General features: G+C 48.8%; 1 protein-coding gene across 2 annotated transcripts; it reads right to left on the bottom strand.

Moving 5' to 3' along the window:
• Nucleotides 1–21,956: 21,956 nt before the first annotated feature.
• On the bottom strand, nucleotides 21,957–25,154 carry LOC123159147 (uncharacterized). 2 transcript variants are annotated; one of them, XM_044576964.1, is made up of 2 exons: nucleotides 24,628–25,154; nucleotides 21,957–22,918 (listed from the first exon to the last, which is right to left on the bottom strand). In XM_044576964.1, exons 1-2 carry the CDS (start codon nucleotides 24,837–24,839, stop codon nucleotides 22,876–22,878), a joined length of 255 nt encoding a protein of 84 aa, XP_044432899.1. In that variant the 5' UTR covers nucleotides 24,840–25,154; the 3' UTR covers nucleotides 21,957–22,875. The 2 variants fall into 2 exon arrangements, with proteins under 2 accessions (XP_044432899.1, XP_044432898.1); XM_044576963.1 differs by lacking the exon at nucleotides 21,957–22,918 and having other exon boundaries at nucleotides 24,326–25,154.
• Between the last annotated feature and the right edge of the window lie 753 nt (nucleotides 25,155–25,907).

Genomic DNA, 25,907 nt, shown 5'->3' on the forward strand with positions numbered 1-25,907 from the left:
CGTGGGGGCGCGTCATGGCACCCACTAGGTGTAGTCCCCAAGTTCCGAGCCGGCTGCTGAGCAGGTGGCTTGGAACTTCTTCGAAGACTTGTTTTACTGACTTACTCTTGCTTGCTTCTTCATCCTGTTTGCAGGATTACCACAACCTCCACGCCGCTACCTTCAACTCCCAGGTCCGGGAGGCAACAAGAGGGCCGCCGATCTGACGGAGAGCCGGCGTGAGTGTTTTTGTCTTTCCATCTCATGTGGGGGCGCGTCTGCGCACCCAGTGGGTGTAGTCCCCGAGATTCGGGCCGACTGCTGAGCAGTCGGGTCGGATCTTTCTTGCCGACTTCTTTCTTAACTTCTTTATTTCCATACTGGCAGGAGCCAATGCCGACTTGAGGCAGCAGCTGGGTATCACCCAGACCGTCCTTCGCACCAAGGAGGGCGAGCTCAATACCTTGGCCTGGGAGCGTGACCACCTGGCCAAGAGACTGGCCGACCAGGAGGAAAGCCACCAAGCGGCCCTGAAGGTGGCCCAGGACAGTGAGGCTGCCCTCAAAGCCGTATTCGAGACCGAGGCGGCGGGCTGGGCTGAGGCGAGGCAAGCTCTGAGCGAAGGCTACGGCCGTGTCGAGGACTTGGTCGACGGTAGGCCGCCTTCTCCTTCACTCTTTGCTTGTTTTTGCAAGTCGGTTTATCTCCTGACTTGCTCTGTTTCTTCTTCTTCTTTGTGAAGAGTACTTTCTTGGCCACTCTGCCACTGCCAACCAAGCTATCGAAGCCCACCGAGAGGCCCAGCGGCAGGCTGGGGTTGAGATCACGCCGGATGCTAACCGGTCGCTTGAGGAGTAGCTTCTGGCAATCGACGCCCGCCTCCAGCCGGCCTACCGCATGCTCCACCGGCTCCAGCGTGCCGGGGCGTAGGTGCTAGCCGCCCTTTGTCCTGGCGAGGTAATCCCTCGCACCCCCAGCCGCACTGCCGACTGGCTGGAGATAGCCATCGGCCGCCTTGAGTCCAGGAAGGCTTCGGCAGCTCGATCCGGCGCTCGACGGGCGCTAGAGTTTGTCCCGGCTTGGTACCCAGGGCTAAACTTGGATCAGCTGCGCACCTGGCGGCAGGAGGCCGACAAGGAGCTGGAGGCGGTGCGGCCAGCTATCATCCAGCGCGCCTCGGCGATCACCGTCTTCACCGACACTAGCGTCTTTGCTCCTGAGGTGAACAAAGACGGCGTCGCGCAGCCGGAGGACTGGTTCGGGCTGAACCCGGCCGATGGCGAGGACTCGGCGGAGGAGATTGACTCCAGCGACGAGGGAGAGGAGGAGGAGGAAGACGGTGAAGATGTTGAGCCAGATGTCGGAGCGGCCGGCCAGCCTCAGCCTGACCGTGCCTCCATCAACGAGGCACGCGCAAACACTCCGCCTGCCGCCGGCGACGACCAGGCCGAGACTCGCCAGCCGGCCACCCCTCCAGCCGACACCGCCATCTCTACCGTTCTCCCTGAAGCTCCAGGCGCTCCCTTGGCTTGATTTATCATTTACTTCCCTGCTAGTTACTCTTTGGACAAACTTGTTATTTTGCGCAATTCCACCCACTGGGGTGTGTTCAAACTTCGTTGAATGTCGGCCTTTCGAAGGCTCTTTGATGTAAATATTATTATGCATGTGTTTGGCTTCCATTCTTACTTGCTTTTTATCTTTCAGCTTTCTTCCTTTGCCGCCTTCCCTTGGTTGCCGCCTTCCCAGCCGGACAGCCGCTCTGCAGTCTGTGGCCGGGTAAGGTGTTCAGCCATCTAGGAAGGCAAAGGTGTTGGAAATATGCCCTAGAGGCAATAATAAAAGTATTATTATTATATTTCCTTGTTCATGATAATTGTCTTTTATTCATGCTATAACTGTATTATCCGGAAATCATAATACACGTGTGAATACATAGACCACAATATGTCCCTAGTGAGCCTCTAGTTGACTAGCTCGTTGTGATCAACAGATAGTCATGGTTTCCTGGCTATGGACATTGGATGTCGTTGATAACGGGATCACATCATTAGGAGAATGATGTGATGGACAAGACCCAATCCTAAGACTAGCACAAAAGATCGTGTAGTTCATTTGCTAGAGCTTTGCCAATGTCAAGTATCTCTTCCTTCGACCATGAGAGTGTGTAACTCCTGGATACCGTAGGAGTGCTTTGGGTGTATCAAACGTCACAACGTAACTGGGTGACTATAAAGGTGCACTACAGGTATCTTCGAAAGTATCTATTGTTTTATGCGGATCGAGACTGGGATTTGTCACTCCGTGTAAACGGAGAGGTATCTCTGGGCCCACTCGGTAGGACATCATCATATGCGTAATGTGACCAAGGAGTTGATCACGGGATGATGTGTTACGGAACGAGTAAAGTGACTTGCCGGAAACGAGATTGAACAAGGTATTGGATACCGACGATCGAATCTCGGGCAAGTAACATACCGATAGACAAAGGGAATTGAATACGGGATTGATTAAGTCCTTGACATCGTGGTTCATCCGATGAGATCATCGTGGAACATGTGGGAGCCATCATGGGTATCCAGATCCCGCTGTTGGTTATTGACCGGAGAACGTCTCGGTCATGTCTACATGTCTCCCGAACCCGTAGGGTCTACACACTTAAGGTTCGATGACGCTAGGGTTATAAAGGAAGTTTGTATGTGGTTACCGAATGTTGTTCGGAGTCCCGGATGAGATCCCGGACGTCACGAGGAGTTCCGGAATGGTCCGGAGGTAAAGATTTATATATGGGAAGTCCTATTTTGGCCACCTGAAAATGTTCGGGATTTTTCGGTATTGTACCGGGAAGGTTCTAGAAGGTTCCGGAGTGGGGCCCACCTGCATGGGGGGACCCACATGGACGTGGGTAGTGGGGGCAAGGCCCCACACCCCTGGTCAAGGTGCACCAAGATCCCCCCTTAGAAGGAATAAGATCATATCCCGAAGGGATAAGATCAAGATCCCTAAAAAGGGGGGGTAACAATCGGTGGGGAAGGAAATAATGAGATTTCTTTCCTCCCACCTTGGCCAACGCCCCAATGGACTTGGAGGGCAAGAAACCAGCCCCTCCACCCCTATATATAGTGGGGAGGCGCATGGGAGCGATAGACGAAGTTCTGGCGCAGCCCTCCCCCTCTCCCAAGTCGTCCTCCTCTCCCGTGGTGCTTGGCGAAGCCCTGCAGGATTGCCACGCTCCTCCACCACCACCACGCCGTTGTGCTGCTGCTGGATGGAGTCTTCCTCAACCTCTCCCTCTCTCCTTGCTGGATCAAGGCGTGGGATACGTCACCGGGCTGTACGTGTGTTGAACGCGGAGGTGCCGTGCGTTCGGCACTTGATCAACCCCGTTCACTTGAACGCTTCCGCTTAGCGATCTACAAGGGTATGTAGATGCACTCTCCTTCCCCTCGTTGCTGGTTTCTCCATAGATAGATCTTGGTGACACGTAGGAAAATTTTGAATTTCTGCTACGTTCCCCAACAGTGGCATCATGAGCTAGGTCTATTGCGTAGATTCTTTGCACGAGTAGAATACAAAGTAGTTGTGGGCGTTGATGTTGTTCAATATACTTACCGTTACTAGTCCAATCTTGTTTCGACGGTATTGTGGGATGAAGCGGCCCGGACCGACCTTACACGTACTCTTATGTGAGACAGGTTCCACCGATTGACATGCACTTGGTGCATAAGGTGGCTAGCGGTTGCCAGTCTCTCCCACTTTAGTCGGAACGAATTCGATGAAAAGGGTCCTTATGAAGGGTAAATAGCAATTGGCATATCACGTTGTGGTCTTGCGTACGTAAGAAACGTTCTTGCTAGAAACCCATAGCAGCCACGTAAAACATGCAACAACAATTAGAGGACGTCTAACTTGTTTTTGCAGGGTATGCTATGTGATGTGATATGGCCAAGAAGAATGTGATGAATGATATGTGATGTATGAGATTGATCATGTTCTTGTAATAGGATTCACGACTTGCATGTCGATGAGTATGACAACTGGCAGGAGCCATAGGAGTTGTCTTTATTTATTGTATGACCTGCGTGTCATTGAAGAACGCCATGTAAACTACTTTACTTTATTGCTAAACGCGTTAGTCATAGAAGTAGAAGTAGTCGTTGGCATGACAACTTCATGAAGACACGATGATGGAGATCATGATCATGGAGATCATGGTGTCGTGCCGGTGACGATGATGATCATGGAGCCCCGAAGATGAAGATCAAAAGGAGCAAAAATGATATTGGCCATATCATGTCACTATTTGATTGCATGTGATGTTTATCATGTTTATGCATCTTGTTTGCTTAGGACGACGGTAGTAAATAAGATGATCCCTTACAAAATTTCAAGAAGTGTTCTCCCCTAACTGTGCACCGTTGCTACAGTTCGTCGCTTCTAAGCACCACGTGATGATCGGGTGTGATGGATTCTTACGTTTACATACAACGGGTGTAAGACAGTTTTACACAGCGAAAACACTTAGGGTTAACTTGACGAGCCTAGCATGTGTAGACATGGCCTCGGAACACGGAGACCGAAAGGTCGAGCATGAGTCGTATGGTAGATACGATCAACATGAAGATGTTCACCGATGATGACTAGTCCGTCTCACGTGATGATCGGACACGGCCTAGTTGACTCAGATCATGTGATCACTTAGATGACCAGAGGGATGTCTATCTAAGTGGGAGTTCATAAGATGAACTTAATTATCCTGAACATAGTCAAAAGACCTTTTGCAAATTATGTCGTAAGCTCGCGCTTTAGTTCCACTGTTTAGATATGTTCCTAGAGAAAATATAGTTGAAAGTTGATAGTAGCGATTATGCGATCAGTAGAAAGCTTATGTCCTTAATGCACCGCTCAGTGTGCTGAACCCCAACGTCGTTTGTCGATGTTGCGAACATCGGACATACACATTTTGATAACTACGTGATAGTTCAATTAAATGGTTTAAGTAGAGGCACCAAAGACGTTTTCGAAACATCGTGGAACATATGAGATGTTTCGAGGGCTGAAATTGGGATTTCAGGCTCGTGCCCACGTCAAGAGGTATAAGACCTCCGATGATTTTCTTAGCCTGCAAACTAAGGGAGAAAAGCTCAATCGTTGAGCTTGTGCTCAGATTGTCTGAGCACAACAATCACTTGAATCGAGTGGGAGTTGATCCTCCAGATGAGATAGTGATGTTTCCCCAAAGTCATTGCCACCAAGCTGCTAGAGCTTCGTGATTAACTATAACATATCAGGGATAGATATGATGATCCTTGAAATATTCATGATGTTTGACACCGCGAAAGTAGAAATCAAGAAGGAGCATCAATTGTTGATGGTTGGTGAAACCACTAGTTTCAAGAAGGGCAAGGGAACAAAGGGATACTTCATGAAACGGCAATTCAGCTGCTGCTCTAGTGAAGAAACCCAAGGTTGAACCCAAATCCGAGACTAAGTGCTTCTGTAATAAGGGGAACAACCACTGGAGCAGCATTACCCTAGATACTTAGTAGATGAGAAGGCTGGCAAGGTCGATAGAAGTATATTGGATATACATTATGTTAATGTGTACTTTACTAGTACTCCTAGTAGCACCAGGGTATTGGATACCGGTTCAGTTGCTAAGTGTTAGTAACTCGAAATAAAAGCTACGGAATAAACGGAGACTAGCTAAAGGTGAGCTGACGATATATGTTGGAAGTGTTTCCAAGGTTGATATGATCAAGCATCGCACGCTCCCTCTACCACCGAGATTGGTGTTTGCGTTGAGCATAGACATGATTGGATTATGTCTATCGCAATACGGTTATTCATTTAAGGAGAATAATGGTTACTCTATTTTTGAATAATACCTTCAATGGTCTTGCACCTAAAGGAATGGTTTATTGAATCTCGGTCGTAGTGATACACATTTTCATGCCAAAAGATATAAGATAGTAATGATAGTACCACTTACTTGTGGCACTGCCATGTAAGTCATAATGGTATAAAACGCATGAAGAAGCTCCATGTTGATGGATCTTTGGACTCACTCGTTTTTGAAAAGTTTGAGACATGCGAACCATGTCTATTGGTGTATATGCATGAAGAAACTCCATGCAAATGGATCGTTCGGACTCACTTGATTTTGAATCACTTGAGATATGCAAATCATACCACATGGGCAAGATGACTGAAAAGCCTCATTTTCAGTAAGATGGAACAAGATAGCAACTTGTTGGAAGTAACACATTTTGATGTGTGCAGTCGAATGAGTGCTGAGGCATGCAGTGAATATCATTATGTTCTTACTTCACAGATGATTCGAGTAAATGTTGAGTATATTTACTTGATGAAACACAAGTCTGAATTATTGAATGGTTCAAGTAATTTCAGAGTGAAGTAGCAGATCATTGTGACAAGAGGATAAAATGTCTATGATATGATCATAGAGATGAATATCTGAGTTACGAGTTTTGGCACACAATTAAGACATTGTGGAAATTGTTTCGCAATTAATACCGCCTGGAACACCATAATGTGATGGTGTGTCCGAACATCATAGTTGCACCCTATTGGATATGGTGCGTACCATGATGTCTCTTATCGAATTACCACTATCGTTTATGGGTTAGGCATTAGAGACAACCATATTCACTTTAAATAGGGCACCACGTAATTCCGATGAGATGACACCGTATGAATTATGGTTTAGAGAAACCTAAGTTGTCGTTTCTTAAAAGTTTGGGGCTGCGACGCTTATATGAAAAAGTTTCAGGTTGATAAGCTCGAACCCAAAGCGGATAAAATGCATCTTCATAGGAAACCCAAAACAGTTGGGTATACCTCCTAATTCAGATCCGAAAGCAATATGGATTGTTTCTAGAATCGGGTCCTTTCTCGAGGAAAAGTTTCTCTCGAAAGAATTGAGTGGGAGGATGGTGGAGACTTGATGAGGTTATTGAACCGTCTCTTCAACTAGTGTGTGACAGGGCACAGGGAGTTGTTCCTGTGGCACCTACACCAATTGAAGTGGAAGCTTATGATATTGATCATGAAACTTCGGATCAAGTCACTCCCAAACCTCGTAGGATGACAAGGATGCGTACTACTTCAGAGTGGTACGTAATCCTGTCTTGAAGGTCATGTTGCTAGACAACAATGAACCTACGAGCTATGGAGAAGCGATGGTGGGCCCGGATCGATAAATGGCTTGAGGCCATAAAATCCGAGAGAGGATCCATGTATGAAAACAAAGTGTAGACTTTGGCAGAACGGCTCGATGGTCGTAAGGCTAATGAGTACAGATGGACTTCAAAAGGAAGACGGACAATGATGGTAAATGTCACCATTAAGAAAGCTCGACTTGTCGTTAAGATGTTTTCCGACAAGTTCAAGGACTTGACTACGATGAGATTTTCTCACTCGTAGCGATGCTAAGAGTCTGTTGGAATTGGATTAGCAGTTATTGCATGATTGATGAAATCTTGCAGATAGGATGTCAAAACATTGTTTCCTCGACGTTATACTTGAGGAAAGGTTGTATGTGATACAACCGGAAGGTTTTGTCAATCCCAAAAGATGCTAATAAGTATGCAAAGCTCCAGCAATCCTTCTAAGGACTGGAGTGAGCATCTCGGAGTTGGAATGTGTGCTTTGATGATGATCAAAGATTTTGGGTTTGTACAAAGTTTACGAGAAACTTGTATTTCCAAAGAAGTGAGTGGGAGCACTATAGAATTTCTGATGAGTATATGTTGTTGACATATTGTTGATCAGAAATGACGTAGAATTTCTGGAAAGCATATAGGGTTATTTTGAAAGTGTTTTTCAATGGAAAGCCTGGATTAAGCTACTTGAACATTGAGCATCAAGATCTATAAGGATAGATCAAAATGCTTAATAATACTTTCAAATGAGCACATACCTTGACATGATCTTGAAGGTGTTCAAGATGGACCAGTCAAAGAAGGAGTTCTTGCCTGAGTTGTAAGGTACGAAGTTAGGACTTAAAGCTCGACCACGGAAGAAAAGAGAGAAAGGACGAAGGTCGTCCCCTATACTTTAGACGTAGGCTCTACAGTATGCCATGCTGAGTACCGCACCTGAAGTGTGCCTTGCCATGAGTCAGTCAAGGGGTACAAGAGTGATCCAAGAATGGATCACAGGACAGCGGTCAAAGTTATCCTTAGAAATTAGTGGACTAAGGAATTTTTCTCGATTATGGAGGTGGTAAAAGAGTTCATCGTAAAGGGTTACGTCGATGCAAGCTTGACACCTATCTGGATAGCTCTGAGTAGAGATACCGGATACATATAATGGAGCAACAATTTAGAATAGCTCCAAGTAGAACAGTTGTTTGGAATAGCTCCAAATAGAGCGTGGTAGCTGCATCTAGGAGATGACATAGAGATTTGTAAAGCACACACGGATCTGAAAGGTTCAGACCCGTTGACTAAAACCTCTCTCACAAGCAACATGATCAAACATAAAACTCATTGAGTGTTAATCACATAGTGATGTGAACTAGACTACTGACTCTAGTAAACTCTTGGGTATTAGTCACATGGCGATGTGACTTGTGAGTGTTAATCACATGGCGATGTGAACTAGATTATTGACTCTAGTGCAAGTGGGAGACTGTTGGAAATATGCCCTAGAGGCAATAATAAAAGTATTATTATTATATTTCCTTGTTCATGATAATTGTCTTTTATTCATGCTATAACTGTATTATCCGGAAATCGTAATACACGTGTGAATACATAGACCACAATATGTCCCTAGTGAGCCTCTAGTTGACTAGCTCGTTGTGATCAACAGATAGTCATGGTTTCCTGGCTATGGACATTGGATGTCGTTGATAACGGGATCACATCATTAGGAGAATGATGTGATGGACAAGACCCAATCCTAAGACTAGCACAAAAGATCGTGTAGTTCATTTGCTAGAGCTTTGCCAATGTCAAGTATCTCTTCCTTCGACCATGAGAGCGTGTAACTCCTGGATACCGTAGGAGTGCTTTGGGTGTATCAAACGTCACAACGTAACTGGGTGACTATAAAGGTGCACTACAGGTATCTCCGAAAGTATCTATTGTTTTATGCGGATCGAGACTGGGATTTGTCACTCCGTGTAAACGGAGAGGTATCTCTGGGCCCACTCGGTAGGACATCATCATATGCGCAATGTGACCAAGGAGTTGATCACGGGATGATGTGTTACGGAACGAGTAAAGTGACTTGCCGGTAACGAGATTGAACAAGGTATTGGATACCGACGATCGAATCTCGGGCAAGTAACATACGGATAGACAAAGGGAATTGAATACGGGATTGATTAAGTCCTTGACATCGTGGTTCATCCGATGAGATCATCGTGGAACATGTGGGAGCCATCATGGGTATCCAGATCCCGCTGTTGGTTATTGACCGGAGAACGTCTCGGTCATGTCTACATGTCTCCCGAACCCGTAGGGTCTACACACTTAAGGTTCGATGACGCTAGGGTTATAAAGGAAGTTTGTATGTGGTTACCGAATGTTGTTCGGAGTCCCGGATGAGATCCCGGACGTCACGAGGAGTTCCGGAATGGTCCGGAGGTAAAGATTTATATATGGGAAGTCCTATTTTGGCCACCGGAAAATGTTCGGGATTTTTCGGTATTGTACCGGGAAGGTTCTAGAAGGTTCCGGAGTGGGGCCCACCTGCATGGGGGGACCCACATGGACGTGGGTAGTGGGGGCAAGGCCCCACACCCCTGGTCAAGGTGCACCAAGATCCCCCTTAGAAGGAATAAGATCATATCCCGAAGGGATAAGATCGAGATCCCTAAAAAGGGGGGATAACAATCGGTGGGGAAGGAAATAATGAGATTTCTTTCCTCCCACCTTGGCCAACGCCCCAATGGACTTGGAGGGCAAGAAACCAGTCCCTCCACCCCTATATATAGTGGGGAGGCGCATGGGAGCGATAGACGAAGTTCTGGCGCAGCCCTCCCCCTCTCCCAAGTCGTCCTCCTCTCTCGTGGTGCTTGGCGAAGCCCTGCAGGATTGCCACGCTCCTCCACCACCACCACGCCGTTGTGCTGCTGCTGGATGGAGTCTTCCTCAACCTCTCCCTCTCTCCTTGCTGGATCAAGGCGTGGGATACGTCACCGGGCTGTACGTGTGTTGAACGCGGAGGTGCCGTGCGTTCGACACTTGATCATCAGTGATTTGAATCACGACGAGTACGACTTCATCAACCCCGTTCACTTGAACGCTTCCGCTTAGCGATCTACAAGGGTATGTAGATGCACTCTCCTTCCCCTCGTTGCTGGTTTCTCCATAGATAGATCTTGGTGACACGTAGGAAAATTTTGAATTTCTACTACGTTCCCCAACAAAAGGTTCGAGCTTTCTTAGATTTTGGCAGAGTAGGAAAGGAAGCCGGCTAGCCGACTGTTTCGATAGTCGGTTGGCGATGGGGAAGTCGGCTTGTGTTATGTAAGTTCGTTGGTCCTTAGCCATTTTTCATGTGGGCGTCCTTTCTGCCTTTAACTCTTGCTAGTCGGGCAGCTGATTCTTCCAGCTGTGACTCTCGCAAGAGAGGGCTTGGGTGCCGGCACATTACTTGTCTGATTGCGGGTAGAACTTGGACAAAACTCAAGGCGGCAAGTCCCCGGGCCGACTAGTCGAACCCGGTGCCGGACGGAGAAAGTAAATGCAATAGGGTAACCATGGGGGTGATACCCGTCATACATAGATAAAGTAGGTCAGTCCCCGAGAACTCCTCGGGGGCCCGTTGTCTCATACTTAATAAAAAGGGTAGCGTGATACATACTGGATTTTAACTGTAAAATCTTCGAAGAAGATTGGCGTTCCACGGGCGCTCCGACTCCTTGCCGGAGTCGTCTCTCTTGCGTGCCTTCAGCTTCTGTGCGTCGATTAGGTAATAGGAGTCGTTTCCCAGAGCCCGGCTGATGACGAAGGGGCCTTCCCAAGGGGCCGAGAGCTTGTGCTGGCCGGCTGTTCGCTGGATTAGCCGGAGCACAAGGTCTCCCTCTTGGAAAGTCCTTGGCTTCACTCTCCGACTGTGGTAACGACGAAGCCCTTGCTGGTAGATGGCGGACCGGCTGAGGGCTAACCGTCGGCTTTCTTCCAGCAAGTCGACGCCGTCTTCTCTTGCTTCCTTGGGCTCCGCCTCCGTGCACATGGTGACTCGAGGTGAGTCGAACTCAATGTCAGTTGGGATGACAGCCTCAGCACCATATACAAGGAATAAGGGGGTGAAGCCGGTCGCCTTGTTTGGAGTAGTGCGTAGACTCCAGAGGACGGCCAGTAGCTCGTTGAGCCAGCAGCCGGCCGAACGCTCCAGCGGCACGACTAGTCGGGGCTTGATGCCGGAGAGGACGAGGCCGTTTGCTCGCTCGACTTGGCCGTTTGACTGCGGGTGGGCAACGGACGCTAAGTCCAGTCGGATGCCCTGTGTCGCGCAGAAATGTGCCAATGCTCCCTTGGCGAAATTTGTGCCGTTGTCGGTGATGATGCTGTGTGGAATGCCGTACCGGGTTGTAATGTCGGCAATGAATGTCACGGCAGTCGGGCCATTCAGCTTCTTGATCGGCTTTGCTTCGATCCACTTGGTAAATTTGTCTACGGCGACAAGCAGATGTGTCATGCCGCCGCGCGCCGTCTTGAATGTTCCGACCATGTCCAGTCCCCAGACGGCAAAGGGCCAAGTGATGGGGATGGTCTTGAGTGCAGAAGCCGGCAGGTGTTGCTTGGAGCCGAAGACTTGGCACCCTTTGCAGTGTTTGACTAGTTCCTTGGCATCCTCCAATGCAGTCGGCCAGAAAAATCCATGGCGGAAGGCCTTGGCGACGAGCGCCCTGGAGGCGGCATGGTGGCCGCATTCGCCTTGGTGGATGTCTTCGAGGATTGCTATGCCCTTCTCTTGTTCGACGCAGCGCTGGAAGACTCCGGTAGCGCTGCGCCTAACTAGCTCTTGATTCATTATTGTGTAGGCTCCGGCTCAGTGTTGGACTTGTCTGGCCGAGATCTCGTCAGTCGGTAGTTCTCCATTCACCAGAAACCGGAGGATGGGCTGAGCCCATGATGGAGCTGTGATTTCTTCCACTGCCAAGACGGCTACTGCAACCAGGGTGGGCGGGCTGGGTTGTGAGGAGTTGGAGTCGGCCCCGCCTGCTGTGCCACTACAGTCCCTGGGCCGGGTTCGGCTATGGCATTCCCCGAGCCGGGTTCGACTATGGCAGTCCCCGAGCCGGCTGCCGAAGTCCCCGGGCCGCCTGTTTGGTCCCCGAAGTCGGATCCGACTACGTCGGGGTCAGGCGGCATGAAGATGGAACTGGATTCCGGAGAAGGCTTGACAGATGGCTTGAAGAGGCGTTGGAGGGTGACGCCAATTGGTATAGCTTGTCGGGTAGAGCCTATTCGTGCCAGGGCATCTGCTTGCTCATTATCGGCCCGAGGCACGTGAAGGAACTCGCACCCCTCAAAATATCCGCTGAGCTGCTGGACAAGGAAACGGTAGCTCGCCATGTTTGCGTCCTTGGCATCCCAGTCGCCGGATGATTGCTGCACCACTAAGTCCGAATCGCCATAGCACAGGATCCGGCGGATGCCGAGTTCCTTGGCTAGCCGGAGCCCGTGTATGAGCGCCTCGTACTCGGCCACGTTGTTGGAGGCGGCAAAGTGGATTTGCAATGTGTATCTGAGTTTGTCGCCTTTGGGAGAGGTGAGGACGATGCCGGCTCCCAAGCCGGTGCGCATCTTGGATCCGTCAAAATGCATCCGCCGATGAGTGGAGTCTAGGGCCAGCGGTAGGTACTGGGTCTCGGCCTAGTCAATGCGGGAAGTCGGCTAGTGCTTGGGACTTGATGGCGGTGCGGGGCTGATAGTAGATCGTGTATGGAGCCAGCGCAATGGCCCATTTCGCCACACGGTCGGATGCGTCCCGGCTGCCTATGATCTCGGCAAGCGGGGTGGTGCATACGACCGTGATGGGATGCTCTTGAAAGTAGGGCTTGAGCTTCTTGGAGGCAAAGTACACACCATAGCACATTTTCTGATAGTGCGGGTAGTTCTGCTTTGAGGTGGATAATACTTCACTCAAATAATACACCGGTCTCTGGACTAGCTGAGCTCGGCCTTCCTCTGGGCGCTGAACCACAATGACTATGCTGACCACCCGGCTGGTGGTGGCGATGTAGAGGAGCATGGGCTCCTTCTCAGTTGAGGCCGCCAAGACAGGCGGTGTGGACATCTTTTACAGCTCGCGGAATGCTTGATCCGCCTGGTCATTCCACTCAAAATGAGCGGACTTCTTCATGAGTCGGTAGAGGGGGAGAGCCTTCTCTCCGAGCCGGCTCATGAAGCGGTTCAAAGATGCCAAGCATCCGGTAAACTTTTGGACGTCTCGCAGCTTGGTAGGGACCTTCATTCTCTCTATGGCCTTGATCTTTACTGGGTTGCACTCGATGTCGCGTTCGGAGACCAGAAAGCCTAGAAGCTGGCTGGCTGGTACTCCGAACACACATTTCTATGGGTTGAGCTTGATCTGAAACCGGCACAAGTTCTCAAAGGTTTCCTTGAGGTCTTCCTGGAGGGTGCCGCATTTCTCCGTCTTCACCACAACATCGTCTACGTAGACGTGGGCATTTCTGCCGAGTTGCTTGAGGAGGCATTTCTGCATGCAACGCTGAAAAGTGGCACCGGCATTTCTCAAGCCAAGCGTCATAGTCAGGTAATAGAAAGCTCCGAATGGGGTGATGAAGGCGGTCTTCAAGCGATCAACCGGGTTCAACTTTATCTGGTGGTAGCTAGAATAGGCATCCAAGAAACTCAACAACTCGCATCCAGCTGCGGAGTCTATCACTTGGTCAATCCTTGGCAGGGCGAATGGATCTTTGGGGCAGGCTTTGTTGAGGCTGGTGTAATCGATGCACATGCGCCACTGCTTGTTCTTCTTCAGTACGAGGACTGGGTTGGCAAGCCATTCTGGAAAGAACACTTCCATAATGAAGCCGACTGCCAGAAGCCGGGCTATCTCTTCTCCGACTACTCTTCCCTTTTCTTCTGACAGGCAGCGCAAGGGCTGCCTGACCGGCTTTGCATCAGATTGGACGTGTAGCTTGTGCTCGACGAAATCCGTCGAGACACCCGGCATGTCTTTGGGAGACCATGCGAAGATGTCCCGATTCTCATGGAGGAAATCGACGAGCTCGCCTTCCTATTTGCTGTCAAGGCCTGTGCCTATGACAGCGTGCCTCTCTGGGTGCTCCGGGTCCAGGGGTATCTTCTTTGTCTCCTTGGCCGGCTGGAAAGAAGCTTGAGCTTCGCATTCCTTGGGGTCAGGAGACAAGGCCGGCTGCATGCCAGCCAAGGCCACAACTCGGTCCAGCATTTTCTTTTCTTCGGCGATTACGAGGGACTCGGCCAGGCGACTGCTGGCCGCTGCACACTCAGAGGACTTCTTGTAGTCTCTGGCTATGGTGATAATGCCCTTGGAACTCGGCATCTTCATCTTGAGGTAGGCATAGTGGGGCACAGCCATAAACTTGGCCAACGCTGGTCGGCCAAGCAGTACGTGGTACATGCTCTCCAAATCCACTACCTCGAACCATATTGCCTCTCGGCGGAAATGATCCTTGTCTCCAAAGAGGACATCCATCTTGATCTTGCTGATTGGTGAGCAGGACAGGCCGGGTACGATGCCATGGAACACGATTCGGCTAGGCATGAGTTGCTTCGGCTTGATGTTGAGCTTCTCCATGGTATCTCAGTACAGAATGTTGATACTGCTCCCGCCATCTATTAGCACGCGGGAGAAATGAGCGGCGTGCCTCTCCGTTGCCAGGGTAGCATCCAAAACAAGGGCATAGGAGCCAGGAGATGGCATCACCTCTGGGTGGTCGTCCCGGCTCTAGCTGATGGGTTTCTCCGACCAGTGCATAAACTCAGGGTTACTGGAGGCGACTGCGTTGACTTCTTGGTGTTGTCGGCACCAACTTCGCCGATCGTCGGGTTGGCTCATGAAGACGGTGTAGGCGGCATTCTTGTTAGGGAACTCGTCGTGGACGGCTCCGACTGCTGGTCGAGCGGCCGGCTGCTGGGGGGCAGGAGGCGGCTGGCCCGCAGGCGGAGGCGGCAACAGCCCCTCGCCCTTGGAGATTCGGGTGAGCCAATGGCACTTCCGGGTCGTATGGTTGGACGGCTTCGCGCCGCTGTGGAACTTGCAGGGGGCGTCGAGAGTTTGCTCGTAGGAGAAAGCCGGCTGCCAAGCCGGCCTGCCGCCCTTCTGTTTCCTGGGAGCCGGCCGTCCCTCAGGCTGCTCTTCTTCGACCGTTGCCACCTGCCGACTAGTGCAAGGTGGCATTGGGGCCTTGCGCTTGTTGTCATTCTGATATGGGCGCCGAGTGGACTCTCCAGCCGGCGTCTTGGGAGCCGGCGCAAGCACTTTCCCGGAAGCGTCGACTCGAAGCTCGGTCTTCATGGAGGAATCGGCCGTGGCATATTTGTCCACGATGATCAGCAGCTCGTCAAGGGTAGTCGGCTCGTCGCAGAGGAGTCGGTGCTTGAGGAGGGTGCCCTCTCAGCACCCGGCCGTGAAGTACTCGATCGCCTGAACCTCATGCACCCCTTCGCAGGAGTTTCAGAGCTCGGCCCAACGTGTGAGGTAGTCACGAGTCGACTCGTCGGGTCCTTGTACACACAAGGAGAGCTGTCGGGGCTTGGGTGCCCGCTTGTAGGTGCTGGTGAAGTTGCGGATGAAGGCTTCCGTGAAGTCGAGCCAGCTTTTGATGCTGTAGGGCTTGAGGCTGTTGAGCCAGGTGCGTGTCGTGCCTTGGAGCATCAGGGGGACATACTTCACGACAATGCGCCAGTTGCCGTTTGCTATGCGAACCGCGGTGGAGTAGTCGATCAACCAGTCCTCCGGCTTCACGGAGCCGTTATACTTGGGCGTATCTCTTGGGAGAGAGAACCCTTTGGGAAAGGGCTCGTCGCGGATGCGGGGGCCGAAACAAGGCGGGCCGACATCATCATCTTCTTTTAGGGCCAGGGATCGTGCAAGGCGATCGACCCGATGGTGGGCATCGTTCTTGCTGACTCCTTCGCGGTGACCAAGTCGTCCGCTGAGAGTTGGATGCTTGATAGGCGGCGGGGTGGGGTATCTCTCCCCGTGAGGTGGAGGAGGGGGAAAGTCGCTTCGTCTCTCCACGCCTCGGGGACGGCCTTCCGCGTCGCGCTCGATGGTGATTCGTGTCCGGCTGCGGCTAGCAGCCGGCTCCTTCTCTTGTCTCGCACAGGCGCCACCCGCAGTCAGCGTACGCGACGTCGCACCATGTTCTCAGCGAGGGGGGCTTCCAGCTCGGATGCCGGCTTTGTGCCGCGCTACGGCCCCGTCGATCAGCTGCTGGATGCGTCTAGTCATGTAGGGGAGCTCGTCGGCCCCCAGTCCGTTGAGCTCGTCAACGATCGACTGGGCGGCGCGTAGATTCTCGAGGGGCGTGGCATAGACCGGGCGGTCCGCACCCATCATGCTGGCGATGTCCACGCCGCGTTTCTTGATGGCGCTGACTCGGCTTGGCCCTTCCGGAGGCGACGTGCCGAAGGCGGCGCGGTCGACCTCGCGCTGGTGGGCTTCCATGAGGCGTCTCATGGTGTTTATCTTCTGGCCCTCCGCGACGAGGGCAAGGCGGCGAGCCTCCAGCGCCTCGGCGTCGGCGTCGGCTGGAATGGGGACGGACAAGTCCTGCAGCACCGCTTGCAGGGCGTCGTGGGTGTTCTCGCCGGAGGCGGCTCCATGGCTGATGACTAGCACCTCAGTGACGGTGCTGCCGCCACTGTCAGCTCGCGGGAGGGGATCGTCAAAGACGATCACGTCGGTGGGGAAGGCGTCAAGTGATGCCGTGTCGGAGTCGACAAGCATCGGGTCGGTGGAGCCGACCGACTCCAAGTCCGCGGTAGGCTCGCCGGAGACGTGGAGTTGGTCGAGGAGGCTGACGAGGCGGCTCTCGAGGCAGCCGGTGCCCGCGTCGGATGCGGGCTCGTCGGAGATGCAAACCTCGCCAAGGAGATCGGCGAGGCAGCTTGCCGCGCAGGCGTCGTCGACGCTTTGCAGTGCGTCGGGGCAAGCGCCATCGGGCGTGCCGGGCTGGCTACGCTCGCTGGGGAGGAAAAGGGTTCCCGTCCAGAGCAGGTCTCCGGACGACGGTGCACCTGGCCCCACGGTGGGCGCCAAATGTCGGGTGGTAGGTGCGACATATGCCAACGGATGGCTTATCATTGTGGGAGCCAGTAAGACATCGCCGGTGCCTGGAAGCGGGATGAGGCAAAGACATGCACGCCGGCGGATCTTACCCAGCTTCGGGGCTCTCCGTGGAGATAACACCCCTACTGCTGCTCTGCGGGGTCTCCGCATGATCACTAGATCAACAAGTAGCTACAAGATGCTCCTTGAGCTGTTCGGTGCAGGAGGAAGAAGGGCAAGGCTAGCTCTCTCCTCTCCTGATGGTGGTGTCTAAAACTCTGAGAGATCAACCCTCTGCATGGGTGTCCCGGGGGGTTTATATAGGCCTACCCCCCGGGGGTACAATGGTAATCCGGCCGGGCGCGGGCCTAGGCGGTAGTGTCTACGACCGCCGTCTTCTCCGCCGGCTTCTGGGGCCCGCCGACTGGTGGGTCCCGCCGGCTGTTGGCCCGTTGGTCGACAGGCCAGCCCCACCGCATGGGGGATCTTGTCGGGGGCTGGTTACTGTGGCCTCGCCTCTGATGACGAGGGTTTTGTCGAGGTAAGCATGGCTACAGTGCCGCCGCCTTGCGGGCTCCCACTGTAGCCATACCGCGTCTCATCTGCTTAATGGTGCGCGTGCCCCGAGGGGAGCAAGCCGGCTACTGGAAGCCGGCCCGGCCTTGGGCCGGCTGGGGGAGGCCAGGCCGCCTTCGGATGTCTCTCTGACCGAAGGGGCCCGCCGCCTATGGGTCGTACTGGCATCCCTTCGTGGATGGCGTCATGATTCTCATGGCAACAGTGCCACGCCGGACGGGGGATGGCCGCCCCGTATGGCGTACTGTGGCCATGTATCTTCCGGGAATCGGGGGTGGCAGGGTTTGTTGTAGCCACGCCCCGTCCCGTCACCGTTATGGGTGATGGTCTTTAGGATGCAACGTTCGGCCGCCTGCTTCCTGGAGTCGGCCCTTCGCGGGCCGCCTTCTGGGAGTCGGTCCTTCATGGGCCGTCTTCTTGGAGTCGGTCCTTCATGGGCCGGTTTCTTGGACTCGGCCCGAGCGTGGCGTCCTCCAAAGGTCGTTTTATGGCCGGGCCGCCTTCCGCCAGCCGGCTTGGTTGATAGCCGGCCGGAGGAAGGCGGCCCCACCTCTCAGGCGCTCCGAGGTCCTATCGGCCCGTTGTTTTTTCCTGATGATCATAGGGAGCCGGTTAGGCTACCCGTGGTCATTTACTTCGACAATCGTGGGGGTCGTGGGTGAGTTGTTTAATCCAGCATGGAATGCAGAACAATTTGAGTGGCAACAACCAAAAAGTTTGAATGGAACATTTTAAAGTTTCATTCACAAATTCATCAGCTGTCAAGGACATAGTGAAGATTTTAAACGAGTTTCAAATAAAATGCACATGAAGAATTTGTGAACAGACTGGGTTGAGTTTAGCATAGAGGGGGAACGGGTCCGATCACATTCACTAACATGAAAATCAACTTAAGAATTAGCTTAAGAATTAGCTTAAGAATTAGCTTAAGAATTAGCTTAAGAGTTTCAAACTATATATATATATAGGACAAATGTTTCCTATAAGCAGTGGTAGTTATCATCATTTGCGTTTTGTATGTTGTATGTAGTATCTGTCAAAATTGAGAGTATGTACGTCTAATATGTAGTATATAACAATGATTAGATAGTATATATACTAATTTTTAGGTAGTATATACCATGTTTTGAGTATGCTCTTTTTTACGTACAAATATGTACGTATTTCATAAATATAACAAAAACTATGGGTTCATATGTAATTTTTTTCATGTAACTTGATTTGAAATATCTTAGATATTGTATATGAATATATTTAAAATGATAAAGTAGTATATATAGTACCACTTGGTAGTATATGAGACATATGGGGTAACTACCACCGGGTGGTAGGATGAATTTTCCATATATATATATATATATATATATATATATATATATATATATATATATATATATATATATATATATATATATGTAAAATGTTTGGGGCACCTAGGTGCATGGGCACCTTTGTCATTCAATGTTTCACTTTCCAAATTCTCTATGTATGCACTAGCACCTCCACGCCAATTGATTGCCTTCCAAAAGTATCACATGCTAATTGCTTGTTGCTTTCCAAAAGTTACATATTACATGTGGGCAATCATTTATATGCTAATTTAAGTCTTATACCCTGCCTCGCGAACATCGACATTGTTATACATACGACATATTAGAACGTACATAAACTAGCTATTTATACCTATAAATATAGTATGTAGATACATGAAAATAGTTTGAATGTGCACATTTTTTTTTGTATATATACCTAAAAATATAGTATTTGCGAGTATGTAATTTTTTTTAGTACCCAAGATATTCTCAGGCATGCCTATACCCAATATATTTTAGGGTATGTGCGATTTATTAGTACATACATACACTAGCTTACCTACATATAGGAAACTTGAAATGATGTACTCATTTACCCTTTTAAGTATGTTTATATATTTTTAATACAAGAAACCTGAGAATACATAATATATTTTTTATAAGAGGATACATGTATGTATTCTAGATACCTCAGACAACAGAAATGTTACGTTCCTAAAAATTTGAGATACACGCCAATCGGAGAATGTGATATCCAAAGTAAAATATGTATGTAATCAACTAAAAATTTGAGATATACAACATACCAGAAAATGTTAGTTCCACATACATCAATAGTATACCCAATGTTTCTGTGCACGCATATACCCCATTATGTAAATGATACGAAGATGTTGTAGGTATCTAGTCGAACTGTATAGCCAAAGTAAAATACGTATATACCTATCTACGTATATACCCGGCTAAAAATTTCAAATGTACAATAGACCGGAAAATGTTAGTTTGACATAGATCAGTAGTACACCCGAATATTTCTGTACTTGTATATACCCTTCTATGGAAATCGTACGAAAATATTGTAGGTATCCAAGTATATGGACATACCTCAAATCACATACATACAAAAAAAAATGTCCATGTACCCAAGTATATGGACATTTACACTGTTTAGTATATAATCATGAGGCATTATTTTTAAACTTTCCTCTCTCCTAATTATATACAAGGAAGGATGAAATGTATGTCATTTATTTTGCATGCCAGAAATGTGTTACCATGCATGGCGTGGGCTAATAATACCCATTTATGATTAGCGTTGTCATTGTTTTCCAAATAAGTATACCCATTAATTTCAATATCCATATAACAACACGCATCTAAACGCAATCTAACGGTGCAGAGGTAAAGAGCCAGGACACCTAGGTGCCAAGCCACCTGGCCTAGATGCTGTTCGATTGCATCATGATTGTGTTGTGATGATGGATATATGGGCTATTGGATTTGATCCGCTAACAAATGAGGTGATATTTTAATTTATATCTTTGTCAGAAAAAAACTTTCCATACTTGTTTGCATGGCTCTCATGCGTGTCAATTATGTCAATGAATTACCTTCCGTAGATGTTTGCATGGCGTACCTTTTATGGAAATAGTCAAATCTGATTATTTAATGTGTGTCATCAATTGTCCATTACCATTAGTGAGATCAGGCAACAAAAAAGGTTCCATACTATTACCGTGTAAAATATAGTAAGAACTTTTAGCATTGCGTACGTGGGGATTTTTATCTAAGTACATACTCATTAGCTTTTTGTGTATGTATGTATCCCAAGATTTTTCTAGAGCTACATACCCCGATGTGAAATATACGAGTTCATACCTCAAAGATACATAGATATTATGCCTAATTGCTTTTCCATATTTCCCTACATCTACATACCCATGCTTGAAATATATGAATATATACCCCAATAATATGTAGGCATTATACCTAACTGTTTTTTGAAGTACATACTCCAAAAATAAGTGGGTATGTGAAATTGAAATATATGCGTACATACCCAATATTTCTATACAACCATATATACCCATTCTCTACAACTACATACCCCAGCGTAAAATATATGACTATAATAATATATAGGTATTATACCTAATTGTATTTGCATATTTTGCTACATACCCGGGCATGAAATATATGAGTACATACCCCAATAATATGGAGGTATTATACCTAATTGTTTTCTGAAGTACACAGTCACAGATAAGTGGGTATGATACTCAATTGTTTTATGGATATATGTCCACGTAAATCTACGCGCACCATACATATTCCACTTTTGTAGATATTCGCAAATACAGGGTCTAAATCTTCTGTATGGAAAGGATGAGAGGAAAAACAATAAAAGCAAATGCTTCATGTTGTTTTATAGATTGAATGTCTTGCATGCAAATACTTTAGGAAAGAAACCAAAGGTTGTACTAACGGGTTGGACCCGATCAAGTTGTCCAGGCACCTAGGTGCCCCCCAAACAATTCATATATATATATATATATATATATATATATATATATATATATATATATATATATATATATATATATATATATATACATATATATATATATATATATATATATATATCCGAGCTATTCTGTTTTCGGATTTGCTACGGTTTAAGAGCAGTTTTCAAAAAACCAACATCATTTTTGATGTTTTTTGCCCGAACTGCTACAGTACACGCTAACTGCTCGCGCGGAATAGCTAACTGACATATGCTGACAAGCTAACTGCTGAGACTGAAGAAAATTGTTTTTTTCTTCTATACTTTTATCGTCAGGTCAAGTTAACTTCCGGGAGTGAAATAGCTAACTGCCAGGAATCGCAACAGTTAGCACCAAGTTAACTGCGTGACTGAAAATGTTTTTTTTTCTGATTGGGTCACACGAACTGCGGGTATGAAATACCTAAGTGCACGCGATGAGCAAGCTAACTGCAATGGCTGATAATACTTTTTTTTGCTTATTTTGTTTTAATTCTTTTTTCTATTTTTTTCCCTGGTCAAGTTAACCACCGGGACTGGAATAGCTAACTGTCAAGATTGAAAATACTTTTTTTGTTTTTTGCCCAGTTCAAGCTAACGACCGGGAGTAAAATAGCTAACTATCAGGGATTGCGGTAGTTAACACCGAGTTAACTGCCGGGATTAAAAATATTTTTTGTACCTCACGCAAGGAGGGGCTTGGTAAACAAACTGAACCCTCTCATTAGATTGCTAATTTTGTACCTCACACAAGCAGGGGCTTGGCAAAATCATAGTTGTGTACATCACTTAATTTTTTTGGATGCAAGATAACTGCAGCCAGTCCCTGAAACTAACTGCTCCATGAAACTGAGCATTGGCAAACTGCGCACCGTGGATCACGCCGCTGGCAGCATGGGGCAACAGTTAATTGAGCAGTGGTCTCTGATTCTTGAGAACAAGCATAATGATAAGTCTTTCCAGAACAAAAGGATAGTAATAAGGCAAGTAGTGACATGAAAATAAACCAAATTTACTGAACGCTCAAACCTAAAAGAACCACTTTAACTCTCAAACATTCAGTTTATCAAACATTTTCTATCTTGGTCATTGTAAGTGGCTAGTTTAGTGGTCAAGGTATTCAGTTGAGCAACAGATTGAGCATGATCCATCTCTCTACCTTGTTGCAAATCAGCTCCGAGGCACTCTACTTCTTTTCTAAGTTCTTCTTTTCACTCTAATTGCTTGTTTTTTTGGAAGTCTGAAAAAGTATAAAATAGAATATGTCACTATCTATAGTTTCTGCATTTATGAACGACACTATTTGATGGTTGAACACACGAAATGAAAAACTGATGACTAGAACAATAAAAACGCACTAAAAATGACTCAATTTTATTCCTGGGAAGAAGAAACAGACACAAAAGATGAAGCAGGAGCATCATAATGCAGCACTGACCACGGTCACTGGTTCAACACCACCAGATGATAAAATGATGAGAAAAGAGTATGCAATTGCTATAATTAATCAGTCACTTGTACTCTCAATAAGATCAAATAGACACGGAAGGAGTTATGAGCACTAGAAATTAGATTTCTTTAGCAAACTACGATGCATCCCGGTTATGACCAAAATGTTTGTGTACCTTGCAACCTAACTGCCAATTTTTTATATCAAGTTTTGGCAAAATCTTCCCATCTGTCTACCTTTTTTGTGGAAACGGTTGCAAAATGTGGTTTTAACTGCTGTAAATTGTAAAAGTTAACTTCAAAATTAACTCGCATTTAAAAAAACATGTTGTTTTGTTAACTGCACCTTTTTTTGTAAAGGTTAACTTATAAAATCTACTCAGCTAACTGCTACACAGGTTCTTGTAAAAAAACTAACTGCTATAGACCCCGAACTAGTATACATTTCTAAAGTTAACCGCTGTAAATTATGATGTTAACTTCCTGTTTTTCTGGGTAGCCAATTTTTTTCTCAGGAACTGCTATCACACTAGAAATTAACTCTTTTTTCTTGGAAGGGATAACTGCTGAATTTTCAAACCCTGTGACAATTGAAACACCAATAGAAACAACAAATATTTTTAGAACACATAAACCATTCATTTTTTCCCTAACTATTGGCCTCTGCCTGCTAACTTCCACACACAAAGATAGAGAGAAATTTTTGTGTTTGTAAATCCACTGTTTTGCGTGCTAGAAATAAGGGAAGGTAACTGAACAATGCACAAACACATCCGATGGCGTGCGTGTATGGGTAACCGTTCACTTCCCCACCTATCACTTCCCGAACTGCTACAGTAGACGGTAACTGTTCGAGCAGAATAGCTAACTGCACTATGTTGAGCAAGCTACCTACCGGAGCTGCAAATACTTTTTTCTTTCATTCATTTTTCGACCGGATCAGGTCTGCCGGGACTGAAATAGCTAACTGCCGGGGATTGCAGCAGTTAACATCAAGTTAACTGCCAGACTGAAGACACTATTTTTTTCTTTTACAATTTTTCTTGGGTCGAACTAACTGCCAGGCCTGAAATAGCTATCTGCCTGGGGCTGTGGCAGTTAACACCAAGTTAATTGCCAGGAGCGAAGACACTAAAAAATTAAGAACTGTATCGCATCATCCATCCATCGGTTGTAGTAAGGAGAACTGTAGCCAGACTGAAACTCACGAGCAACGGAGCAAGAAACATCTAGCCAGAATCAAGAAAACAATCAAGCAGATATCCAAATCAAGATCTGCGGGCACAGAAAGCAACCGGCCGGGACGCACATCGATCGATCTCCAGTTGTTCGATCTGGCATCTACGGAAAATCTTCAGTTCTTTGATCAATCTCCAGAGAATCCAACCAAGGGGGGAGGAGAATGAAATAGTATGGAAAAAGGACTAATTAAGCAGCAGCTAGTCCTGGACAATGGCGGGGTAGGTGATGAGGCGTCGGCCGCAGGCGGAGTAGGCGAACCTGCGCTTGTTCTTGAGGCAGAGCAACAGGAAGCAGAGCACCCACTTGGCCTCCACGTCCGTGGACACCACCCCGTCGCCGCAGTACGGGAAGCTCCCCGACGCCTTCTGCATGCCCACCACCTTCTCCTCCTTGCCGCACACCTTCACCCCCGCCCGCGCCGGCCTCATCGCCGCCCCCATCGACGCCGACGCCGACGACGACCCCTCCATGTTGACCCCTTCTTCCCCTCGCCCGGTGCCGCAAATCGAAGGGTGCTGGTCAGGAGCGCCGCTCTGCTTTCTTGGCTGGCTACAAGCCTACAAGATGGATAGATATGCGGGCGCGGGGGCGGGGCGGTGGCCTGTTGACGGAATCCATGGCGCCCACCTCCTAGGCCATGGCCTGCAGACCCGAGCTCGCTCGCTCCCTCGCGTCGCTACCGCGCCACTCGCTCCCTAGCTCGCTTCCTTCGGGAAAAGAAACAGGTTAGGAGGTCTATTCTAATAACACTCCTTAAGAGCTTATTCTGCTAACACTATTTCTTATTCTCCTAACACCCACCCCACCCGTGCCCATCCCCACCTTCTTCCTTCCCGAAACACCCGCACCCAGCCCCCCGATCCCCTACCTTCTTGCCCACCGGGCCCCCGCACCCCTACCTTCTTCCCGCCGGCCCCCCACAACCCGCGTTCTTCCTTGCATGGGCCCCCGTACGCCCCACCTTCTTCCCCTCTAGGATCCCCCACCCCCACGCACCGGGCACTGTGGTATCCACCACCACCTCCACATCCACATCCAAATCCGGGTTGCCGCTGTCTTCCCCTGTCTCTCACCACCCCGCCGCCGCCGCCTCCTCCCACCTCCCTCTGTCGCCCCGATGCGCCCTCTCCCGCTCCCCGGCGCCTCCCTTGCGACGGATCCAGCCCTGCCGCCCTAGCCACCTTCCTCTCGCCCCTAGGTCGGGCCTCAACCTCGTGGTGCCCAACTCCGTTTCCCTTCCCCCATCCTCTCATCTCGATGCACACCTCCCCGTCGATGGATCCGGGCGGAGTTGTCCCTGCTGCGCTTGTAGGAGATGAGATCGAGGTGCGGACGCTGCTGACCCCTGTGTGCTCCACAACACCGGCCACCCCACCTCTCCCCGTCGGCTGTCCCACCTCTCTCTGCCAGCCGCCCACATGCTCTATCCCCGATGCACCACTTTCTTCTTCCTCCCCCTGCCTCCCCCAAAACCACCCGCCTACCACCGACCGCAATGTTGCCGCCATGCCCACCCGCTGACAACGCACTCATGCAGT

The sequence above is a fragment of the Triticum aestivum genome, chromosome 7B (genome assembly GCF_018294505.1).
Source record: "Triticum aestivum cultivar Chinese Spring chromosome 7B, IWGSC CS RefSeq v2.1, whole genome shotgun sequence".
Classification (NCBI taxonomy): domain Eukaryota; kingdom Viridiplantae; phylum Streptophyta; class Magnoliopsida; order Poales; family Poaceae; genus Triticum; species Triticum aestivum.